Source organism: Thamnophis elegans, chromosome 12 (genome assembly GCF_009769535.1).
Source record: "Thamnophis elegans isolate rThaEle1 chromosome 12, rThaEle1.pri, whole genome shotgun sequence".
NCBI classification, from domain to species: Eukaryota; Metazoa; Chordata; class Lepidosauria; order Squamata; family Colubridae; genus Thamnophis; species Thamnophis elegans.
In genome coordinates, this window is record NC_045552.1 from 37,391,408 (window position 1) to 37,416,154 (window position 24,747).

Consider the following 24,747-nt stretch of genomic DNA (forward strand, 5'->3'; position numbering starts at 1 on the left):
TTCAGAACCAGGCTGCAGAAATGGTAACACACATGCACATCCCCACTTGGATGAGCGACATATGTGTGTGCCTGCTCCTCACGCAAATGGGGCTGTGCATGTGGGCATACTTGCCTACTGCTCACACAGAACCATCCCCTCTCCCCGAACAGTCTGCAAAGCTGGAAAAATTGGGGAACTCTGGCTTTAAAACTTGGCTGTGCTTATTTTATTGTGTGTGAAATTGAAGAGGGTATTTTTAAAGGGTGCTAAGAAATGCTGGCTATTTTAAAGGATGCTCTGGCATATTGCTGTGTGAAAAGCTTTACCCATTCACAAAATAGCTTCCATCAATTTATGGGAATGCAGAGTTCTTGCAAGTTCCTCTAACCTGTTTTTGAGTTACTTGTACTATTTATCTTTTCCTCTCAAAATCGTTGTTGCATTCAAACTTCATTTATTTCCCAGGAAGACTTAGGCAGCCTCAAAGTATTCTAAAAATGAAGTTAATGTTAAATGTTGCAACTTTCCTTGCAGAATACCACTTTTATTTAAATCTTACTTAGCAGTAAATAGTAACAATAACTCATTTATAAATGCATGGGTTAGGTAGGTTAACTCATCAGGCTACCAAGGAAAATAGTTTTTAGAGAAGGTTGAAATTTTTGATGCTGTTACCTCCAAACTCTGGCACTAGATTTTGGGGTGGAGCTGGAGCTGATAAGAATACTGTGAGAAGTTTTATATCAAAATATATTTTTTTCTTTATACTGTTTACATCTTCCATTAGAACATTAACAGAATCCACAACAATCTGAGAATCAGCATCTCCACTAGATAGAGTAAAACCTCCATGGTTGACCACCTAAGTTGATCTAATTTTTGTAGATCAGATGTATAGCCTATATACACAATAGAAAACCAACCACTCTCTATGTCCTAAAGGTGCTCTTTTCAAGCAACTGGACTTTCTGGTTTTCCTTTGAAGACATTTCACTTCTCATCCAAGAAGCTTCTTCAGCTCTGATTGGATGATGGGGAATGGATTTATACTCCTTGCAGACAGCTGGTCATTTGCATCCTTTTAGAGGGTCATTGAGGCCCCTTGGAGGTTTCTCTTGTGTCCTCAGAGTCACCTAAGTGGTGCATATGAGTGTGGAGCCTACTTGGAACTGCTGAAAGGACTGTGTTGTAGACTGTAGATAGATGACATCATATCCCTCCCTCTCTGTTGAGAGGGCTGTTCAATTTTGACATAGATGGCCTCTTTGACCCCTTTTTCAAACCACTGGTCCAAAATGTGTATCTGCAAGGATACTGTCAGAGATGAAGAAGCTTCTTGGATGAGAATCGAAACGTCTTCAAAGGAAAACCAGAAAGTCCTGTTGCCTCCTGAAAAAGCAGCTTTGGGACAACCAGGACCTGGAGAAGCTCCATGGACATTTAATCACTCTCTATATTGACCACCTTTGTAAGTTGTATCTTGACCACCTGGATACCCAAGGTATTAATTTACTCTCCATAACTTGACCAGTTGAGGCCAGTCTGCACCAAGGGCAAGAAAAGTGAAATGCAGACTTGGTAGTAATGAATTTGTTTCAAGAAGAATATCAAGGAATGCAATACTTTGATTCAGCAGTTTTAACAGTAATTATGGATTCATTTTGCAATACAAATTGCACAAAGACTTTTCTTTTCCTTTTCTAGGATCCATAAAACTAGCCAACGGCAAAATGAAACAATGACACACACAACAACAAACTTTTGCAAGCCGTTTTACTCATTTTATCTTGCAGCAGCCATCAAAGCAAAGCACCAACAGCAGGGTGTGATTGACAATGGAGAAAGAAAGAAAAAAGAAAGAGAGAGGGGAGAGGGAAGGAAAGAAGAGAAAGGAAGGAAAGATAGAAAGAAAGATAGAAAGAAAGATAGAGAGGGGGTGAGGAAAGGAAGGAGAGAAAGAAAGAAGAAAATAAAGGGGAGAGAGGGAAGGAAGGCGAGAGGGAGAAAGATATAAAGAGGGGGAAGGAAGGAGGGGGAGAGAAGGAAGAAAAGAAAGATAGAAAGGAGGAAAGGAGAGAGGGAAATAAAAAAGGAGGGAAAGAAAGAAAAAGAAAGAGGTGCAGGGAAGGAACGAAACAGAAAGAAAGGGGGAAGGAAAGAAAGAGAAGGAAGGGAAGAAAGCAAGAAATATAGAAAGAGAGGGGGCGAGGGAAGGAAGGAAGGAAAGAAAGAGGGGGAGAGAAGGAATGAGAAAGAAAGAAGAAAAAAGAGATGGAGAGGAAAGAAAGGAAGGAGAGAGAAGGAAGGAAAGAAAGGAAGGAAGAAAGAAAGGAAGAAAGAAAGGAAGGAAGAAAGGAAGGTTTTAAAGTACAATAGACAATGTGGAGGTGCAATGGGGAAGCAGCCGGGGGGGGGGGAGGTACCAGTTCTTTCTATGCGTGGTTTGGGCAAAGAGCCCCTTCCTCCCCCTATTTTTTTCTTTTTTTCTCTATGCAAGTTGAGTTCTGGTGTCGGGAAGCGATACCCAGAAATGTTCAGGATGAGAACCTGCAGAGAGACGGTAGACAAAGGGGAGATTTACAAAGGAAAGCGGGGGGGGGGACTTCCATGAATGAAGTTAACGAAGCCGCCTCAGCTTCCTTCAAAGAAACGACGGGGGGCAAAAATGGAAGCTGGGGAGGGGGGGCAGCCCAGCTCCGCGGTGATTATTCAAAGCAAAACCGCGCATGCCCTTCAAAGGGAATCCCCCCTCCCCAACAGGCATACAACTTTCCCCACCGCAGACCTCCGAAAGCAACCCAATTGGACGATAAAACCATCCAACCGGAACACACATCGCCATGAGCGACGCCGATAGCGACCAATTCGGACTCGGCAAAAAGGAAGGCGCGAGGCGGGTGGAAACGGAACTTTACGACCAGGCCAAACGCGACTTTCCGAATCGCACCATCCCCCCTGCCCCGGGATTGACGGCCCGGCTCGGCTAATCGCGCGAAACCCGGGAGGCGGCCCAGCCTATCCGGAGGAGGCAGAGGTGGGGCGTGGCCTGCCTCGACCTTGCCGTAAGAGCCCCGCGGTCTCGCGCACTCTTTCTCTCGCTCGCTCACTCACTGCTTCAACCGGACGTCGCTTTTGCTTTGCCGGATCCGCCAAGATGTCGCTCTCCCACAAGCTCACCCTCGATAAAGTCGACGTGAAGGGCAAGCGCGTCGTCATGAGGTGACGCTCGAGCGGGGGTTGTAGGGGGGGAGCGGGCTGCCCTGCGAAGGGTTAGGAGTTTCTGGGGGGGGGGGGGTCGCCGAGCCTGAAGAGACCTCCCCCTCGGGGGGAGGAAGGGGCTCTTTGCCCAAACCACGCATGGTAAGGGGTCTCCAGCCTTGGCCCCTTTAAGACTTGTGGACTTCACCCCTGCGCTATAAGGAATACAATAAAACCATAAACCCTTTTCGTACAATAGCAGATTAACGGCAAGAGTTTTGCAACCGGCGCCCCCCGAATAAATATAACGGACATAGCGTGGAGGGAACCTTTCCTCATAGGGACGCGGTAGCTCTGGCTAAGAGAGATTGTCGATCGGGAAGATTGGCAGTTAAGCGTAATGGAGTGAACTCCCGTTACTTGTCCCAGCTTCTGCCAACCTAGCAGTTCGAAAGCATGTAAAAATGCTCTTCGGCTTTGAAAGGGAGATGAGTATCGCCCCCTAGAGTCAGGAACGACTAGCACCTATGTGTGCGGGGACCTCATAAATAAGCCCGCATAAGGGTGGTAAAAGAAGAAACCAGACTTTCCATGCTTAGGATGTGGGGGCTTGGGGGGGGGAGGAAGCACTTCATTCCGGTCTTGATTGATGTGCAAGAGTCTCAGTGCCAGAACTGGGGAAGGTCTTTGCAAATGGGAAAGGGTAATCATCTCTTGCCATAGACTTGATTTAATTGATGTATATAGATGGTGATATATAGGTAATCTAACAGCTTGGTTTGGACAAAACTCAACAGCATTTTTTCATGCAGCTGTTGATAAAAATTGGATCCAATGACAGATATGGCATAAGAAGAAGATAGGAGATAATGGTCCATCTGCCATTGAAAATTGAGGGTCTTGTTAGCAAAATAAGACTGAGACAAAGAACTAACTGCTTAAATCTGGGCCTGACAAGGAAGCCAACAACTATTGACAACTGCAGTTTCGTGTGGCATAGAGATGTTGTTTTAAATAGTTTTCAGAGTAAGATCTTAAAATAGATGAAACATTTGCTCAAGGTCATTGAGGACTAGCTAGGATTTTGCATTCTACCATTATTCTCTTGAAGCCATTTCCCTACTCAAGATGTTTTGTCTTTTAGGTAAAGAGAGAAAGGCCCTCTGAATTTACAGCCAGTATTTTTCCTTGCCTTGAGGGCTGAATGTTTGTCCTGTTGCATGCTACATATAAAATGAATACGCTGCCAGATTTTGCAGTATCACTGCCAAAATCCCTCATTGAGCATGCAAGCTCTGCCTGCTAGGAGTTGCAGTTTAACCACATCCGAGCAACAACCCCTTCTAATGCATTGCTGAAAGTGGGATGGATGGCGGGAGTTTTGTCATAAAATCTGCAAGTCAAAATCTGCAAGCTTCATTCTGGAACCTGATTTAATTATCCTCAGTAGAGATCAGAAATTAACCTCCAATGATTCATTTCCTGTCTTTCAAAAACATTTTGTCCTAGGGACAATGTGCATTGACATAATTCATTGATTCATTTTTTTCTTTCTCAAAATCATTTGTACTAATGCCCAATGTTTGATGACTTGCAATCTGAATCAAAGTTCTTCCACTTTAAAGGAAAAGAAAAGGAGAGTGTACTTCCCCTGTTCAGACAGAGTTTGAGAATCTGATTCACTAGGTTTCCCATTTCAGATTTCTGATCCAATTGAGTAATGGAGACTAGATTCAGATGGCAGAGGTCAACACCTCTTCTCTTCGTTTAGCACCTTCTCCATCTCACACTTACATTTATAGCCTAATTGCTATCCAATTAATATTTAAATTTATTTGATTTTTTTGCCTTTTCTACATGCTTAAGTTGTCCCCATCAAATAATTATTTTTGTTTCAGTTTCCAATTTTTATTTAACTACTATATTAAATAGTGTTTACATGCTAGAGTTAATTGTGAAAAAAGGTCTGTTCCTTCATTTGACTCTTTGAAAATATGGGGATTGTTATTTTGAGATCATATATTCAGAGCCAAGACATCTCCTGAAATTGATTTTTTCAATTGCTCAAGACAAAATTCAACTTTGCAACCTGTGTCTTTGTGCTTATATTGTTCAACATAATTTCCTGTTGCTTCCACTTTGAGGCAGAAAGCATGGCTTTGTAAAACTGGACTCTGAAGCTCCTTCAAGCAGTGTAGAGCAGGGACAACACTCAGTTCTAGCTAAGACTGAAGTAACAAATAGCCTTTAAAAGCTGGCCAGTAGGTCTGATTCACATATTTACCCCCTACTTTATGTATCAAAAGACTGGTAGTGTGGATGGGAGGCACAGAAAATAGAAGTTTAAGCACTTAGCCAAGAAAACTAGAGTTTGCAACAGAAATGCAGATATAATGGTACATTAAACTCTGACCATAACAATTTACCTGAAATCCAAAACCTGTTCTTTATTTTAAAACATTTTTACTCTACTTATAGTACCAAAGGTGCTTTTTCAAGAGGCAGCTGGTTCCACCGAAGAGCTGAAGAAGCTTCTAGGATGAGAAGAGAAACATCTTCAAAGAAAAACCAGAAAGTCCAGTTGCCTCTTGAAAAAGCACCTTTGGGACAACCATGACCTGGACAACTGAGAATCTCCATAGACATTTACTCTACTGATAGTTTTCTTAATTAGTGTATTAGGTATCTAGGAATGACACCATTAGCATGATGCAATATCTGGTTATTTTGTACCCAAATATAATCTGATGTATACCCTTTTTAAAAAATCTTGTAGAATTTTATTATTACCAATGCATTGCTTTAATCTGCTTATAATTTTAGTTTATCTTTTTCTTTTAAGGGTTGATTTCAATGTACCAATGAAGAACAACCAAATAACCAACAATCAAAGGTAAGTGGGGCTTTTTTTATTCTTTTTAAAAAAGTTCTGGGTAGTTCTGCTTATTCCAATGGATTGCAAGTCAATATGAGACCATAGGGGTTTTTTATTTTAGTTTTAAGATGAGTTTCAAGAAGAGACTGGACTGCCATCTGTCAGCAATGGTCTAGGGTCTCCTTCTTGGGCTGGGGGTTGGACTAGATGACCTACAAGATCCCTTTCAACTCTGTTAATCTGTTAAAAAGATCAATAGTAATATCTCCATATCAGGCTTTCTAATATTTTGCTGGTTTGTTTGTTCTGTCAAGTTTGTCAGACTTGACGACAATTGATCTGATTTCATATGAACTGCTCCTTGTTTCCGGCTAACCTTTAAGCATAAAGATGCATTCTAAATTCCAATTTAGAATTTCCAATTCTACTTTCCTTTCCTTTTAATATTATGTATGCTGTGTTGTGCATCTTTCTGTTAGGCTGACAAAAGAAGACGAGGCAAGGTGGCTCCAAATATGTGTACAAAATTTCTCCCGAAAGAGCATCTTTCTTTTGGCTTAATGAGTTGAATCCTACCAGTGGTGCAGGTTCAAAATTTAGGGTGGTTGGATGCAAAACAAAGTTTTGCTTTTAAGTGATAACGATAAAGGTTCCCCTCTCACATATGTGCTAGTCATTCCCGATTCTAGGGGGTGATGCTCATCTCCGTTTCAAAGCCAAAGAGCCAGCACTTTTCAAAGACTTCTCCGTGGTCATGTGGCTGGCATGACTCAACTCCGAAGGCGCACAGAACACTGTTCCCTTCCCACCAAAGGTGGTCCCTGTTTTCTACTTGCATTTTTTTTACATATGCTTTCGAACTGTTAGGTTGACAAAAGCTGGGACAACTAATGGGAACTCACTCCGTTACACGGCACTAGGGATTTGAACCACCGAATTGCCGACCTTTCTGATTGACAAGCTCAAGGTCTTAGCCACTGAGCCACCACTTCCCTCTTTTAAGTGATAGGAAATCTTTATTGAGCAATCATTTTTAAGCAATCGTTTGAAAATGTCCTTTTGTAGCGTTACAGTCACAAGAATAAATAGTCAAGTTGCACAAGAGCTCCTCTTGTGCATCAAATGGCTATGATAATGTTTATAGGATCAAAATGGTTTGCGTGTGGCAGGATTACTGAAACTTCTGAATTAGATAGTACTGATCAAAGTCTGTCCAGTAGTTCAAGATGTACAAATTAGTGAGCAGAAGAAGATTCAATAGGTAGGATTTTGATGGCAAGAGACCATGTGATGGTATAATGTATACCACAAATTGGTGGCCCTTAGATGTTTTGGTTTATACAGGTAGTCTTCAACTTACAACCATTCATTTAATGACCATTCAAACTTACAACGACACTAAAAAAGGTGACATGGCTGTTTTTCACACTTAACGACCATTGCATTTTTCCTATGGTCGTGTGATCAAAAATCTGATGCCTCGCAGCTGGCTCGTATTGGTGACACTTGCTATGTCCTGGGGTCACATGGTCACCTTTTGTGACCTGATGAGCAAAGTCAGTGGGGAAGCCAGATTCACTTAACAACCGTGTTACTAACTTAGCAACTGCAGTGATTCACAGTAACAGTGGCAAGAAAGTTGTAAAAATTCACTTAACAACTGTCTTGCTTAGCAGTGGAAATTTTGGGCTCAATTGTGGTTGTAAGTTGAGGATTGCCTGTAATTTGATTACTGACAGGTTGGCATGTTGGCTGTTACTTATGGGACTACAGTCCTAAGCGTTTGTAAGCTTCGTTGTCTATTCATGACCCAAAGCAATAGCACTTAACTTATATACCACTTCACAGTGCTTTGCAGCTCTCTTTAAGCGTTTTTCAGAGTCAGCCTCTTGACCCTGACAATTTGGGTCCTCATTTTACCCACCTCAGAAGAATGTGAGGCTGAGTCAACCTTGAGCCTGGGGAGACTCGAACTGCCAAATTGCAGTCAGCAGTAGTAGTATGCAGTACTGCACTCTAACCACTGCGCCACCGTGGCTCACAGCCACAGACTCTTATTTGTCAGATCCCTAAAAGTGATACTGCCATTATTTGGGAGGAGAGGGGCCTTGGAGTCAATTTATCAGCAGTGCCTGTGACAACTGAGATTTTACAACTGGTTTCCTGGTGCCAAAGCACCTTGAGATCCCTTCACCTTTTGGGGAATGTTTATGATGGCCATGTGGGACGGTTCACTTTAATGTCTAACAGAAGATAACCATTGGAATGTATGATTATCCGGTTCTCAGTGCAGTTGGTAAAGGAAACATCTTCACACATGTATTGGCTAAAATCTGCATTCTGACTTATGGGAGGGGTCTCTACTGCTTAAATTTTACTTAGACGTTGCTTTGAACTTAATGGTTTCCCTTCTACTTAATAAAAGCTTCCTTTTGAAATACTCTGTTTCAAGAGTCTTCACTTTCTTAAGCTAGGAGAGACAGTCCTTACACTTATATTGCAGACAGAGCCAATAGGTCATTCTGCATTAACCTACCTACACAGCAGGAGAGCTTCCCTTCATAGGTGCTTCTAATGAAGATTGTAAATTAAACTTTCCAGTTTTCTTCTGATTTCATAGAATCAAGGCAGCAATCCCAAGCATCAAGCATTGTCTGGACAATGGTGCCAAATCTGTAGTATTGATGAGTCATCTGGGCCGCCCCGACGGAGTTCCAATGCCTGATAAATTTTCTTTGGAGCCAGTAGTAGCTGAACTCAAATCACTGCTTGGCAGGTAAGATATCAAGGCTGTGATAGAAATGCTATAAAAATATTTTCAGTTTCAAAAACTGAATCTAAATCTTTTCTAGGGACATCATATTCCTGAAAGACTGTGTGGGATCAGAGGTAGAGTCAGCTTGTGCCAGTCCTGCAGATGGCTCCGTAATTCTCTTGGAAAACCTCCGATTCCATGTAGAAGAAGAAGGAAAAGGGAAGGATCTTTCAGGCAATAAGGTGAGATTGACAGCCGCAAGTGTCACATTGTGTGCCTCTCAAAGAAATTAGAAAGGTAATTAAGCCATGTTTGATAATCTCTTAATAATACTTCATGCTTTCTGATGTTAATGTAACAGGAAGAATAACTAATTTTCTCTGCAGCACAGTTCTAAGACAGCTTTCTCAGTTGTGAAAGTTATGTCCTCCTTAGGACTTTGGGGAGGATGAGAGGAGAGGATCTGTGCACTGTTAGATTTCCCCTTATAGACTTATTTTGTGCACAGTTGTAGGGCCCTGTTTCCACATGTCAGTAACATAAAATACTCAACATTCCTGGGAAAGGACCATGGGGTGAGCATGCACTGTGGAACAACCCAGTTTGAAAGCATCAATACACTTTCAAGAGAGGGTTCTATCACTATTTATCTTTTCCAGAAAGGAAGCTGCTGTTTGGCATTACAGCTTAAGGGTACATAGGGCTCTTCAAGCAATGCTTCCCCACTTCCACCAGACTTTTTCAGTTGGAAACATCAGGGCAGTATGGTGTTTGTTGGTTCATTCGTTTACAGCTGGCTCTTTCCTTGTTCCTTTACATGGAAAAAAAACCAAGCGCAATGGAGGTGTTGATTGAGTGATAACAGATCCCACCTCTCACCCCCCCTCCCCCCGCTATACACACACTCAGCCCTCGCCCTCCCCAGGTTTCCTTGGTTTTAAGGTTTGATTTTAACATTTTATGTTTTAACTATATGTAACAGTAAGCCGGCCAGAATTAACCTATGATAAGATGTGTGGCCAATGCATTTTACAAATTAAATAAGCTTATTTGGATGAAATTATAGTATTCTGGCTTTAAAAGAGATGTAATTTGGATTAAAGCGAAGAAAGGAGGAGGAGTCTAAATTAAAAGTAACTGCAAGAAAAGTTTGACAAAATGCTCTATTATCTGATGAAGTTTTCATATATACTGTGCTAAGAGAAACCTTTGACTAGGATCCACATATTTTTCAGACAGCCATGTGGTGTCCGTGCTATCTTGCACCTCTGACATTTTCTTGAAGGTCATTGAGAGAACTTGGTCCCAGTCAGTTTCTTTTCTTAGCATCTCTGACCCCATTAAGCCTCAAGTTCGCCTCCGTCTTGTACTATTTTGAGTTTAAAATACTGTTATACAGTATGATGCCCTTTTGCAGGCTGGTGGAGACTACCCATATAGTGCTGTAAAAACATGTGCAAATGAACTTCTGAAGGCCACCTTAATTCCCACTTGAACTTCTTCCTCTATCCTATTGCTTGTTCTTTCATATGAAGTGGTTCTTTCACCTGATCCTTTGCTGTGTCCTTCAGTTTTGGTTTCAAAGCTCTGTTAGACATCAGCTTCAGAGGCGATGTTGTTTAAAGCACCATGCACATTGTTGAGCCTGAGTAATACTCTTAAGTGTTTTAATTAGTTGATCCTTAGCAACATCTAGGTTGTTCCCATTGGAATTTTGAAACATCCTGCCCCATAAAATGTAAATCTATTCCAAAAAAAAAGTAAGTATAGTTGGCTGGAGTAACCTTTAAAGAATTTTCCCCCCTCACCATTCCTCCTCAAAACCCTCTAATGATTTGAGAGCAGATCCTATCAGGAGAATGTTGTTGTTCTGTTGCTTATCACAAAGGTGGGAAGAGCCCGCATCAGTTTCAGTGCAATTCTCAGTAGAGGATGCAGTTTATCTCAAAATTCTTTGTCTTTAGTAAGTATAATAGAATAGAGTTGGAGGTCTCCTAGTCCAGTCCCCTGCTCAAGCAGGAGAACCTATATAAGAGACTAGACTCTTCTTTAAAACCTCCAGTGATGGAGTGCCCATGATTTCTGGAGGCAAGTTCCACTGGTTAATTGTCCTGTTGAGAAGTTTCTCCTTAATTCCAGGTTGCTTCTCTCTGGTTAGTTTCCAACCATTGTTTCTTGTCCTGCCTTCTGGTACTTTGTAGAATAATTTGATCCCCTCTTTTTTGTGGCAGCCCCTCAAATACTGGAATACTGCTATCATGTCACCTCTAATTCATCTTTTCTTTAGACTAACCAAACCCAAATCCTGCAACCGTTTTTCCTATGTTTTTAGTCTCCAGGCCTTTGATCATCTTAGTTGCTCTTCTCTGTACTTTTTCCAAAGTCTCAACAACTTTTTTGTAATGTGGTGATCAAAACTGGATGCAGTATTCCTGGTGTGTTCTTACTAGGGTTTTGTAAAGCAGCACAAATACTTCACGTGATCTTGATTCTATACCTCTGTTTATACAACCCAGGATTTAGGAGAGGGAGCGCCTAAGTTTCTTTAATCTGTTTTTTTTAAATCAAGGGCATTATGGGTAGCTAGGTCAAAAAGCCCAAAGTGAATAGGTAACATACCTGCTAGGTACTTTTTACTTCATCATCCTCTTCCTAGTGAAAGTTCCCCTTTTGCTACCCTTTGCATAGCAGTGTTACATTTAGGGAAGCTTTTTGTAAACCTTGATGCTGTGGTGAAGGTGGGTGGGTTGAGGATTGAATGTCAATTGACTTGTTCTTTTTTGTTTTCTTCCAGATCAAGGCTGATTCTGCAAAAGTGGATGCTTTCAGAGCATCACTTTCTAAATTAGGAGATGTTTACATTAATGATGCTTTTGGGACTGCACATAGAGCTCACAGGTGAGTCTTTGGTGTCATGCTGGTTCCTGAATTAAAGTCTCCTTGTGACATTAACCACTCTTCTAGGATAGGGGTATCAAACTGGCGGCCCATAGGCCGGATGCATCACATACAGGCCATGGCCACCCCAGCTCCACAAATGGAAAAAACATCACGAAACGTCACGTGACGACAACAAGACGTGGCAAATTTGACACGTGTTCTAGGATAAACCTCAATATATTGGGAAGGCCGTTTCTATAATACTTACTATAATAAACTCTTTTTATTTTGAATGCTTTACATTTGAGAAAATATATATCAACCGTCCCATAGGTTCATACAGTAAGGACAACATGGTTACAGAAGTAGCGAAACCAATTCTAATATTTTTTTGTGCAAATAGCATGGTTAACTTTCCCTTGGCCCTCCCATTATTGTTGCTCTTGATAATAAAAAAGCTATTAGAAAAATCTTTGTAAGGTACTAGGAGTGCCTAACTGTCTACCATACATATTGTAAATGTTCTCTTTGTCAAAACAATATTTTTAGTATGAATTTTACATTTTTGGAAGAAATGGTGAGCAACATTTTAAAAAAAATATTTAACAAAAATTGTTGAAAGTCTATTTTCTTATATTTAAATCCGTGCAAAATCTGAAAATCGAAAATATCAGTATGACTGGGTGGTTTTGGTGATTTTTTAACTGAATACTTTCCCACTTGTTGAATTGATTTGTTTTAATTGAATTACCTTTGTAGGATCAAACGAACAGACACAGGTGCTTATTTGTATTATCTGTCTCTCTTTTGCAACAGTTCCATGGTTGGGGTCAATCTGTCTCAAAAAGCTGCTGGCTTTCTAATGAAGAAAGAGCTGGATTATTTTGCTAAAGCTCTGGAGAGCCCAGAACACCCCTTTTTGGCAATCCTTGGAGGGTAAGAATAACATTCTTTGGGGTAAACTTGGGGGAAAAACCCTAATTATTAGTTTGTTGGGGTTTATAATGTGGGCAAATATTTTTAATTAATAGTTATGACCATGGTAACTTTAAAAAATAAACTCTGCCCCATGCTTCATATATGCTGCTATGAGTTGGATCAAATAAAATAGTTCTGTATGTGTTTGGCCTTTCAAGCAGAGTTAGCGTATATACTGCCTGTTCAGCAGTTCTGTGTGTAAATTGAAACTTTTGCCATTAGGCCAGGATGGTATATAACTGGACACACAACTCCTACAGCATTCAAAAGAAACATGTTGAGATTTTTTTTTACAAGGGAACGTATCAAATAGCAGATTAATATTTTTAATTCCAAGACATGAATTTAGTAGAAATATGCTGAATTGCAGTATAGATTCAGTTTTATTTGATGTTTCAGTGGGCAAGAGAATATCAAACCAATGTTGCTAAGTAGGGCCAGTTTTTGCATAAAGCTGAAGGGAACAACCTGCATTACAGCTACAAAGGGGGAGTGTATGCTGAACAATCCAGTCCAGTCCCCCCTTCTGCACCTGGCCCAGTGTCTCCCCAACCCCAAGCTCACTCCCCCAGCAAGGAGTTCTCCTAGGGGACATGTCCAATACAATTTTCTACTTCAAAAATGCTAGAATCAAAAGGTTTCTGACGTATAACTTCAACATGAAGTTGAGCTATAAAGCCCTGCTATCCTCAGAGCCCATCTTCTCCTGCAGTTGACTCTAGAAGGTTTCAAAGAAAAGAGCAGAATCTGGCTCAACTTGGTTCTCGCTTCACTTACGTGTTTGGCTCAAGGTACAGCTGAAGCAGTGGTGGGTTCCGGATCCTGTTCCAATCAGTACAGTTGGAACTGGCCTGGCGTCCACATGAACACACACAGTGCGTGTGCACACACGTGCAATGTGCACATGTGTCTTAGCGCCTCTGTGATGCACCAGCTGCTCCACAGAGTGGAGTGCAGACGTTGTACGCACTGCAGAGAAGCGCCAAAGACTAAAAGACCAGTAAGGAGCTTGGGTGGGAGGATGGACTCTCCGGAGCACCATACTAGAACGGTATCCAGTGCTCCGGGCAGGCTCTGGTACGCCCCTACCAGGACGTACCGCCTGCAACCCACCACTGAGCTAAAGTGCAGGAGTCATTTGGGTCTATTCCCAAGGCTTAGAAGATCCATGGCCGAGTGTCTTTTCCACCTCAGGCATCAGTTGAGCAATAGGTGGAGGGACTCCACTGGATGGGCACATAGGGATGGTGTGCAACATGCCCCAGGCTCCTCTAGCAGAAATAACCAGTGCTCTTAACCTGCCTTTGTCTAACAACACTGGTGGCAATCTTAGTACCATCCGGAAAGGGTTTATGACAACTCACCACGGCCATCTTGCCACAGGACAACTCATTGCAGTGCAAGAGTTACACTAATAGCAAAGAAATGATGGAATAGAATCATTAAAGAAAGGATGGAATGGAGGGACAGAATGAAATTGGAATGGCAAAAATTAAAATATTTTTTATTTATTTTAAATGATTAAATAGAATTATTAAGTTGTCGCACAATGAGTTGCCTCACGGTGAGTTGGCCATGGCAAGTTCTCCTGCACCAAGTTGCCTGTGGTGATTTGGGCGCAGCGAGTTACCTATGGCAAGTTGTCCCATTCCCCCTGGAAAGATCTTGCGCTGGTATTTTCTAGATAAAAGGCATCCTGAACGATCAGTGTCGGTTTCTGAGCAAGCCACTATTTTGCCTATTTGGCCACTTGCATCTGGTTGTCTGCACATCCTGTCCATCAACAGAGTCCATTGCCACAGTCATCTCCTCTGGCACCCCACAGTGTACAAAATAGCAGCTGCGGAACTGAAACCCAAATAGAGTATTAGACTGGTAATAATTAAATAGTTATTAATTGTTGTAATAATAACTTTAAAGAAAATACAAGCCTACCTGTAGAGAATAAAATATAATTAGGAGGAAATAAAAGAATTCACAGTAGTTCGAAATCAAAGGTACGATAGTATAGAGTCCTGTGGTTGTGTTTAAACCATTTGCCAATAGAGATATTAAAGAATTGCTCTTAGGAAACAACGTGGCTTTCCTGGTTATATTTTATTTTGGAGAAACAGAAATCCATAATTCTGGCTATCTGGAGTAGATTTCCAGAATTGCTTTATTACAGGCAGCTTATGAGAGAAACGTGGTAAAGATCAGCTTAGTCCGGATTTGGCCCTTGCAGCTTCAGCTGCTGATTACCAGAGTAAGACACTTGGGCAGGAGAGGGCAGCCTAGCACAGCTAAGAGCTTTCAGAGAGGAGAGGGTGGGAAAAAAAGTCCAACCTTTAATACGGTTCTTCATCCAAAGAACCACAGTAATAACTCATTCTGTAAAAGGGATTGGAACAACAGGGTTAGGGGTCTACCTACCTCAATACATTTTGGATAATTATAAATTATTTGTATTGATAATTCATATTTTGATTTTTCAAACCAGAGTGGAGAATGGATGTGTTAAATCAATTTAGAGCTTCCATCCTTTTGACTTGAAACAGAGCCAGGTCTATGGATGTGTGTCTGTGTAATGCCTTTCTCTCTATTTTAAGCTTTACTTAATATAAGTCAAAAGAGTAAATGAGTTCACATGTTTCTCCCATTTAACAATGAAACATGAAATGGTTTTCATAGTGTTTCTACAGTCTAATTAGCTGTTTTCTTTGTCAAGTATTTTTATTTCCAATATTCCACAGAAACATTTAACAACTCTGGATCTCTTTTTCTCCCCCCTGCTCGTTAGAGCTAAGGTTCAGGATAAGATTCAGCTAATCAATAACATGCTGGATAAGGTCAATGAAATGATTATTGGTGGTGGAATGGCCTTCACCTTCCTCAAAGTACTCAACAATATGGAGGTATTTATTTATTTAATTTCTACAGGTGTCCATCTTAGCCAAGTGGCTCTGTGTACTAAAACATTGTCTTTAGTTGAGAAAAGTAAATATATAGGAACAATTCTTTGTATTAATCAGTGTTAAATATTTAGTCAGTTGTTGGCCATATGCTTAAATGGCAATTTCCCCTGGTCTTCTTTTTTTTTCATATGTTCATATGTTCATCTTTCACTAATATTGTTTCTTTGACCAAGCTACTGTGACACTCCTAATTTAGATCTGAACTTTCAGAAGTCACACTGAAAATGATTTTCTTCAGCTTCTTACTTCCTATCTGCCACCAGTCACTTCATAGAAACATAGAAAACTGATGACAGAAAACGTATTTAAAATGTTTTTTTTTATTTTGAAAAGGCAATTTGACTGATTTTGGAAACCAAAATTTTTTTCTTCCTATCTTGGAAGTTTCATCAGTTGTATTGGATGATGTGAGAAATAGGACAGTTCTTGACAGTTGAGATTTGTTGGTGGAACACAATTTGAGGTGGGGGAGGTGCTTTGTTTTGTTTTTGCAGTCAACTGGTTCTTATCACTCTCTGAAAGCCATTGTGGTTACTTGGGCGGGGCGGGGGGGGGGATCTGTGATTCAGTGTCACCTAAATCAGAGGTGTGGAATCTTCTTGGAACAACCTAAAGGATTGCATTGTAAATTGGGGTAAGGAGTATCTTATCCTTCTTCCTCTCCTGAGAGAGGGCTGCTCAGTGTTAAATGGCCTCTTTGACCCCTCTTTCAAACCTGTGGTCCCCTCTATCCAAACTGTGGACTTGGCTATCTTCAAAAGAATGGCCCTTCTCTTTCAAATGCAGATGGACGACTGCATCTTGTCCTGGTGGTTCAATCTCCCATGTTGTGCCATGTGCTTCTGAAGTGGTTGCTTTGTTTCACCAATGGACAGATCTGCACTCGTCTCACTGCACTGTACAGTTTTTCAGATATTCTAGCAACATATAGAACAGTTTTGCTTTGTTTGTCACTCTCCCTTGCCTGTAATAGAGGAGCTCATGTGGGTCTTTTTTTGGATTTGATGAAGGCCCAGCTAGGATAGAAACAAATTCTCAGGGATTCCTGGTTGCGTTTTAGTTCTTTCTCTTTTCCCTCTTTACTAGTAGGCAAACTTTTCAGCCCGATGGCCAGGGGTTCTGATCACCCCCAATTTGTGTTCTAGTGCCTTGATGGCAAACCTATGGCACGCAGTGCCCCCTCTGGTGGCATACAAGCCGTTGCCCCAGTTCAGCTCCAATGCGCATATGTGTGCGTCTCTGCAGCACATGCAAAAGGGCAGAGCACACGAGGTTGCACATGCACTTCTGGGGGGTGGGGCATGTGTGGGGGTGCACCCATGCATTTGTGGGGGGATAGGGCGCATCTGTGGGGTCAAGTGCATGCATGCGTGGGGGGTGCATTGCATTTTGGGGGTTTGGGCGCGCTTTGGGCACTCTGTCTGGAAATGTTAGCCATCACTGTTCTAGTGGGTAGTGAGAATTAAAATGCAAACACTGATCAGTGTGTGTTGGTTTTTTGTAAACTTCAATATTAAGGCTTCTAGTCTTCCTTAATGTGTACAGCACAATCCAGGAAAATCAGACAGTTTTCCTTAACATCTTCCCAATGGTACCTGTCCACAGAGTGGATGTGTTTGGTGAAGGATTCCACTTCCTGCGTGACCCAAGTATCAACCACATAGCAGTGAGTTGGTGAAATTCCTGGGTTTGGTTTCTACCTCTTCCATGTACAAATTTGCCACAATGGGAGACACAGGTCATGGCGCAACCGTGTTTTTTTTTGTAGAAACCCTCATTGTATTTAAAATAGGTAGTGGTCAGACAGAGGCCCAACATGGCACCTAGGTAGTGGTCTGGGCTGAGGTTGGTTATGTCACTTAATGTGCTGTCTCGGGAGAGCTTCAGTTGTTGGGATGCGGGTGAAGAAGAGTAAGGTCACACCATAAGAAACTATAGTTTCATCTGGATCCAATTTTAGTTTCCAAACCTTGCTGACAAAGTCCTGCGAATTGTTGGTGTGATGGGTGGTATTGCCAACCAAAGGAGCCAATAATTTAGATGTTTTGCATTGTTGTAGGTGACAAGAGTTGATGCTGCTGACAATTGATGTGAGTGGATTTCCCTCTCTGTGGATTTGGGGGAGTCCATATATGTATGGACTCAGGATAAAGGTGAAAGTATTGTGGCTTGTCAGTTGCATTGTCCTTAAGTAGTTTTTGCAGGAAATTGATGACCATTTTCTTATAAAATATATGGATTCCCCAAAATCCACAAAGAAGGAAAACTTTCCTTTTCCATTTCTTCCCCGCTCCCAACCATCCTGTCAGAATCTACTCATTTGAATTGTCACTAATTTTCCTTCCATCTCCCACAGCATCCAGGAAGCTTCCAGGATAGGTAGCGAAACATTATGTTTTTCCAGTTGCCTTTTCAAAATAAAAATCCACTTTTGATGCAACTATGACCTGGATAAGTGAGAATCTTCATAGACATTCTATGACAGCAAAACATCTAGCCTGTTTCCCTGAAAATAAGACCTCCCCAGATAATAAGCCCAATTGAGCTTTTGAGAAAATATTGCAACACAGTTGCAGCCATGAGGTGACCTAATAAGACCTCCTCGAAAATAAGGCCAAGTGTTTATTTTGGGGGTGGAAAGAAAATAAGAGCCTGTCTTATTTTGGGGAAAACACGGTAGTGGTCCAGCAAATCTGCCTTCTAAGTTCAATTTTATTTTTTTAATAATAAACATGGATATGTTTGTTCCAAGCATGTTTAAACTTAGTTATTGATGATTGATCCATCAGCTTCATTAGAAGTTTGTTCCAGTCTTCCATCACTCTTTCTGTGAAGTAATACTTTCTAACATTACTTTTGAATTTCTGTCAGTTTGAGGTTATGCTCCGATGTTCTTGAATTTTGCTTATCATTGAACATACTGCCTTCTAGATCCTTAATACTGTATATTTAAAGATTTTGATCATATTCCCCCCTTTTCCTTCATTCTTTAAGATCACATATTTGCAAGGGTCTTTTGTGGCACTCATTGATTTCATTGCAGCTGGCACCTTCATTTAGCTGCCACTGAACGTGCCTTCTTTGTTTCTTCCAGATTGGCAACTCTTTGTTTGATGAAGAAGGATCAAAAATAGTCAAAGACCTGATGGCCAAAGCTGAGAAGAACGGTGTCCGGATCACTTTGCCTGTCGACTTTATCACTGCAGACAAATTTGATGAGAACGCTAACACTGGGGTAGCTACCTTGGCCTCTGGCATCCCTGCAGGCTGGATGGTGAGTGGAAGAAACCATTGCTAGGTGTTTTCCTTCTCTACACTTTCCAGAGGAAGGACTGAATGGTCTCATTTGCTCCCTTGGTCTTAGGGATTGGATTGTGGCCCTGAAAGCACTAAGCTCTTTGTCGAAGCTGTGGGCAGAGCCAAGCAAATTGTGTGGAACGGCCCAGTTGGTGTCTTTGAGTGGGAGAAGTTTGCCAAAGGAACCAAAGCCGTGATGGATAAAGTAGTGGAAGTTACCAGCAAAGGCTGCATCACCATTATCGGTACAAATCTTTCTGTTGTTCTTCTGGGTGTCGGTTTTTGATTATTACCTTTTTGATCAATTTGAACAATTATCTTTCACGGAAGGAACAGAGGGCATTGCCTTACACTGGTAAATTCAGTGATATCGGTGCCACCTAATCTCTGTTGCCCTTATTTTGTTTTGGATTGTACAGCATATCCAACTGGCAAAGAATGATTAAAATGGTATATGGAGATAACCTCTGGCTGGAAGTGGGTGGATCTTATTTTAAATGGTTTTAAAAACAAACGCCATATTTTGTTGTCAGCCCAGTTGTGTGTCCTCAAACAGTCCAAATTATTTTACAGGTGGAGGAGACACTGCTACCTGCTGTGCTAAATGGAATACGGAAGATAAAGTTAGCCATGTTAGTACAGGAGGTGGAGCCAGTCTGGAACTTCTAGAAGGTAATGAGTTTCTTTTTTTCTTTTTAAATTACCCCTGATGAGTTAATAGCTTGCTTTAAGCACTATTCCTGCCACGGGCTTTTTTTGTTGTTTAGTCGCTAAGCTACGTCTGACTCTTTGTAATCCCATGGACCATAGCACGACAGTCGCCTGTCCTTCAATGTCTCAGGGAGTTTGCCCAAATTCATGCTCATTGCATCAATAACACTATCTAACCATCTCACCTTCTGCCGTCCCCTTCTCCTTTTGCCTTCTGTGTTTTCCAACCTCAGGGTCTTTTACAAACCTCCATCCGTAGTTCTTCAGGGATTCTTGCCTACGAGATCGAATCCCTTTAATCAATCCATTCCATGTAAGGGAAATCATAAGGGATATGATTTAGATCAGGGGACTCCAACCTTGGCAACTTTAAGACGTGTGGACTTCAACTCCCAGAGTTCCTCAGCCAAATGGCTGAGGAACTGTGGGATTTGAAGTCCACACGTCTTAAAGTTGCCAAGATTGAAGTCCCCTGATTTAGGCCATACTTGAGCAGGCTAGTGGTTTTCTCTACTTTCTTCAATTTAAGCCTTAATTTTGTAGTAAGAAGCTCATGATCTGAGCCACAGTCATCTCCAGGTCTTGTTTTTATTGACCGTAAAGAGCTTCTCCATCTTTGGCTGCAAAGTAAATAATCTCGTTTTGGTACTGATCATCTGGTGATGTCCATGTGTAGAGTCATCTTTTGGGTTGTTGGAAAGGAATGTTTGCTGTGGCCAGTGTATTCTCTTGGCTGAATTCTGTTAACCTTTGCCCTGCTTCATTTTGTACTCCATGCGTCTGTAATTCCAGTTGCCTCTTGACTCCCTACTTTAGCATTCCAATCCCCTAGGGTGAAAAGGACATCTTTTTTTGGTATTCGTTCTAGAAGATGTTGTAGGTCTTCATAGTATCAGTCAATGTCAACCTTTTCAGCATTAGTGGTTGGATTACTGTGATGTTGAATGGTTTGCCTTGGATTTGAAACTGAGACCATTCTGTTGTTTTTGTAATTGTACCCCAGTACTGCTTTCCCCACTCTTTTATTGACAATAAGGGTTATTCCATTTCTTCTAAGGCAGGGGTTGGCAAACGTAAACACTCAAAGAGCCATTTGGACCCATTTCCGACAGAAAAGAAAACACCGGGAACCACAAAGTTCCAAACCGGAAGCCCCCTGTTCAATCCTGGAGCTAACCGGAAGTTCAGTTCCCCCACCATAAAATCTCCTCCTAGCGTGGCGTACTTTTTCCTCTACCTGTCATAACTGAAAGCCCTATCAATTGTGGAGACAACTGAAAAACTCTCCCCTTGCCATAGAGTTCTGTCCTGGCACATTGCTTCTCTCCCCCCCTCCCCCTCTCCCTGGAAGGTCCTCTCAAAATTGTGGCGCCGACCAGTGACGGAGCTGCAGCAGAGGGAGGAAAGAGCCACATGCGACTCCAGAGCCACAGTTTGCTGACCTCTGTTCTAAGTGGTTCTTGCCCACAGTAGAAGATATAATGGCCACCTGAATTAAATTTGCACATTCCCGTCCACTTTAGTCCACTGATTCCCAAGATGCCAATGTTCAATCTTGCCAACCTATGTTTGACCACATCCAGCTTCCCTTGATTCGTAGATCTTACATTCCAGGTTCCTATATATTTCTTTATATATATTTCTTTACGGCATTGGACTTTCCTTTCCCTACCAGACATATCCACAGCCGAGTGTCCTTTTGGCTTTGGCCTAGCTGCTTCATTCTTTCTGGATCCACTTGTAATCACCCTCCGCTCTCCCCCTGTAGCACCTCCCACCGTAAGGGGCTCATCTTCTAGGATCATATCATTTAGCTTTTGGTACTGTCCATGGGGTTTTCTTGGATGCTGGAGTGGGCTGCCCTTTCCTTCTCCAGTGGGTCACATTTTGTCAAAACTTTACTATCATCTGTCCATCTTAGGTGGCCCTGCATGGCTTAGCTCATAGCTTCTTTGAGCTGTGCAGGCCCCTTCACCATGACAAGACAGTGATCCATGAAGGGGCTGGAGGCTGCTAGTGCTCTTGTGGTCTAGACCGTTGATAGGAAGAACATATAGCCACAACAACTTTGTTCAGAAAATATTAAGCTATTGATTTTCTTATAAGTGCTTAAGATAGGGTTATAGTTAGGTGCTAAATTAAGTGCTTAATTTATATACGTGCTTTGCCTAAGCAAGATAAAAAAGCTAGCTTCTTAAAAGTATAAATAACTTTTTTGTGCAGTCACTGGGCCCATTAATGCAGCCCAGCCTAAAACGTGATTATCTGGATTACGATACTACTATGAAATTACCACTACTATGAAATTCTACCAATTAGTTTTGTATCATCCAAAACCACATTTGAAAGTGAAACAAATTTATAACAAAAAGTATCCTTGTAGAACCTTAAACGTGAGCAGATTTGTTATGGAGCGAGTTTTCATTGGTGCATTTGCATCTGATGAATTGTATGCATGAAAATTTATGATGGAGTTAAATATATGACTTTTAAGGTGCTGTGGAATTCCTAGTTTGTTGGCAAAGACTAATGCTGTCACCTTGGGGCGGGGGGGGGGGATTATAGTTGTGTCTTTGTGGGCTGCATTGTTCTGCGAATGATTTTATTTCCTCTAGTAATTAAGCTGTTTCCCAATACATAGACGGTTTGTCTTTCTGTTGCCTTTCTTACTGTCTGAAAAATAAGCCAAACTAAAGTCTTCTGCAACTGTTATTACCAAAAATGCCATGTTGGACAGGCTCTTTGTCTCTGTTGCCTAGGAATTAACAATGAAGGGGAAAGAATGTGCACTTGCACAGGGAGCCCATGAGAGTGAAATGTCCTCTTTAGTTTAGACTGTTAGCATTTAAAATGTAGGTTTTCCTCGGTGGTTCTAAACAGTGGTGGTATATATATATTATGTTATATATATTATATAATATAATAAAAAGTAAAGGTGTACATTATGTGAACTCCCTAAAATACATGAGTAAAAAACATGAGAATTAGGGTGTGACTTTTTAGAACAGATAATAATTTTTTCTCTATTTTTGTTCTTTTAAAGTACATTTGGTGCAGCATCTAATTTGCTCAATTTGGGTTAAAAATTTCTGGTTAATATCTCCTGGTGATATTACTCTCACCTGGTGCCCTTGATAAACTGCTAGTTCAGTGATAGGCGATCTTTTCCCTGTTGAAAGACACCTTCTCTATAGGTTGCTACACAGTACATACCAGTCAGTGGGCAATTCAAACCAAAAACAGATGACCATTGAAATGAATGCATGAGCTGCCTCTGTGCTGCTCCTTCTGATCCACATGCACAAAGAGAACACACTTAGTGGTGTTATCAGTTGGAATGGCTAATTCAAATTCTTGAGTTAATGTGTTTTCTGATCCCTGGGTAATATAACACATATGAATGAATACCTATCATTGAAATTTACTTCTGATTGTCTTAGTTGTACAGGAATCCTTGAAATTTTCTGTAATGGCCTCTATTCCTTCAGGATTTTAAACATTTAAAGCAAAGGCCTCTGGGGGGGGTGAGGGGTTGAGGGAAGATCTTTGACTCTGAGATGATGAAATGAGCTGTGCTGAAATTAGTTACTCATCTTTGTGTCTTTTCAACCATGCGCAGGTAAAGTTCTTCCAGGTGTCGATGCTCTGAGCAGCGTGTAATGCGTAGAACGTGGGATAAATGAACACCCCTTATCTGACTGTTCCTCTGCGCCAGCATTTAAAGTAGATACTGACTGTTCAAGCAGCAGAGCACATGCTGTACACTGGAAGCAAGCGGAATCAGGCTCTGTTCTGTAAAGATGACTGTTTACATAATGCTGATTTGTCTGTTGCTATCTCATCTGACTTACTGTGTTGCTAAAGCAGCTTCTGTTATTTTCACAGTGTACATATCCATATTTTAGCCTTTTAAAACAGGTGGTTCCCTGATGTCAGATTTTCAAAACCATCAGTTTGCTTCTGTGGTACTTTAGCTGCTTCACACAATCCACAAGCAGGCAAAGAACATACATTTCAGGATATGAATGTAAGCTTTCAAATAAATGTTTAAGTGTGAGTAGAAATATTTCCTTTTGAGTGTTTTTTTTTCTAAATTTCGCTACATAATACAAAGTTTATACAATTAGAACATCTCCCAGGAATTGTTTTAAGGACTGGGCAAGATAGTCTATCCTTAGCATGTCTAGGATTTTTTTTTAAAAAAGATTTTGAATCATGTCCAATTACAATATTCGGATTATTCTCTTTGCTTTTCTCTGACGATTGCAATTTTAAGTATTGACGCTACAGTTTGAGATGTCGAGAAAGTATGGATGTCTGTACAGAATTTTTTAACTTCTCTTTTTTGGATGGTGGGACAATCTTTATGGGGTATGTGCAACCTATATATAAGTTCTCTCCCAAGTCCACTGATGACTGCCACTGTTATTTTAAATATGAACTATAGTTGCGTTGTTTTCTTCACAGCAGATAAATTGTTGTGAAATCTAAAATGTCCAGTCAGAAGCTTTTTAACAACATCTGGTTTTATTTCAATTTTACAACGGGTAATTGTTTCAGTAATTCGGTGTTCCCACAAAATTTAGTTCTTCTGTAAATTAGAGTATTGTAACAACCTTTATTCAATTCCGTATCTTATTTGGAGGGTGAATAAAGCTTCAACTATCACTTTCAAAAATATGGGGAGTAGAATTGCCGTGTTTAAACTAAATAATAGTATGGAACTTCCTTGACTGAAAATATGTTTCCCATTAAATATACATTGGCCAAAAGAAAATGATTATCTTTGGAGGAAATAGTTGGGGTGCTGAGGCAGTTTGGGATGTTGGCATATGAAAGCTTTGTGGAAGTATGGGGAACTTTATATAACAAAGTTGTTCCACTGGGAGCCACTCCCCCAGCCTCTCCATAAATAAAAGCAAAACACCCAGAATTTCCAGTTCAGGAGATGAGAAAGATCCCGGTGGTAGCTGGAAAAAGTGGCTTTGCTTATATTAAACATTTCTACTGTGATTTTTTACAGTTGGCAAAAATTGTTCCCAGTCTGCTTTCACTTCACAAGGTGCTTTTGTAAAAGAATAGTATTTTAAAATGTCTCCAAACCTTTGCACCTTGGT

The 24,747-nt window shown here is 41.0% G+C and overlaps 1 protein-coding gene across 1 annotated transcript; it reads left to right on the plus strand.

The window, feature by feature from the left end:
* Window positions 1-3,023: 3,023 nt before the first annotated feature.
* PGK1 (phosphoglycerate kinase 1) lies at window positions 3,024-23,694 on the plus strand. Its single transcript, XM_032227461.1, has 11 exons — window positions 3,024-3,201; window positions 6,023-6,073; window positions 8,676-8,831; window positions 8,908-9,052; window positions 11,605-11,708; window positions 12,507-12,626; window positions 15,448-15,562; window positions 18,717-18,896; window positions 18,987-19,164; window positions 19,493-19,591; window positions 23,250-23,694. Exons 1-11 carry the CDS (start codon window positions 3,137-3,139, stop codon window positions 23,288-23,290), a joined length of 1,254 nt encoding a protein of 417 aa, XP_032083352.1. The 5' UTR covers window positions 3,024-3,136; the 3' UTR covers window positions 23,291-23,694.
* The last annotated feature ends 1,053 nt before the right edge of the window (window positions 23,695-24,747 follow it).

What these genes read in the sequence shown, in the direction of transcription:
- PGK1 (XM_032227461.1), top strand. Translation starts at nt 3,137, where the DNA reads ATGTCGCTCTCCCACAAGCTCACCCTCGATAAAGTCGACGTGAAGGGC. An exon ending in CAAATAACCAACAATCAAAG is followed by an intron (nt 6,074 to 8,675) that starts GTAAGTGGGGCT and finishes CTGATTTCATAG; the next exon opens with AATCAAGGCAGCAATCCCAA. An exon ending in TTTTTGGCAATCCTTGGAGG is followed by an intron (nt 12,627 to 15,447) that starts GTAAGAATAACA and finishes CCTGCTCGTTAG; the next exon opens with AGCTAAGGTTCAGGATAAGA.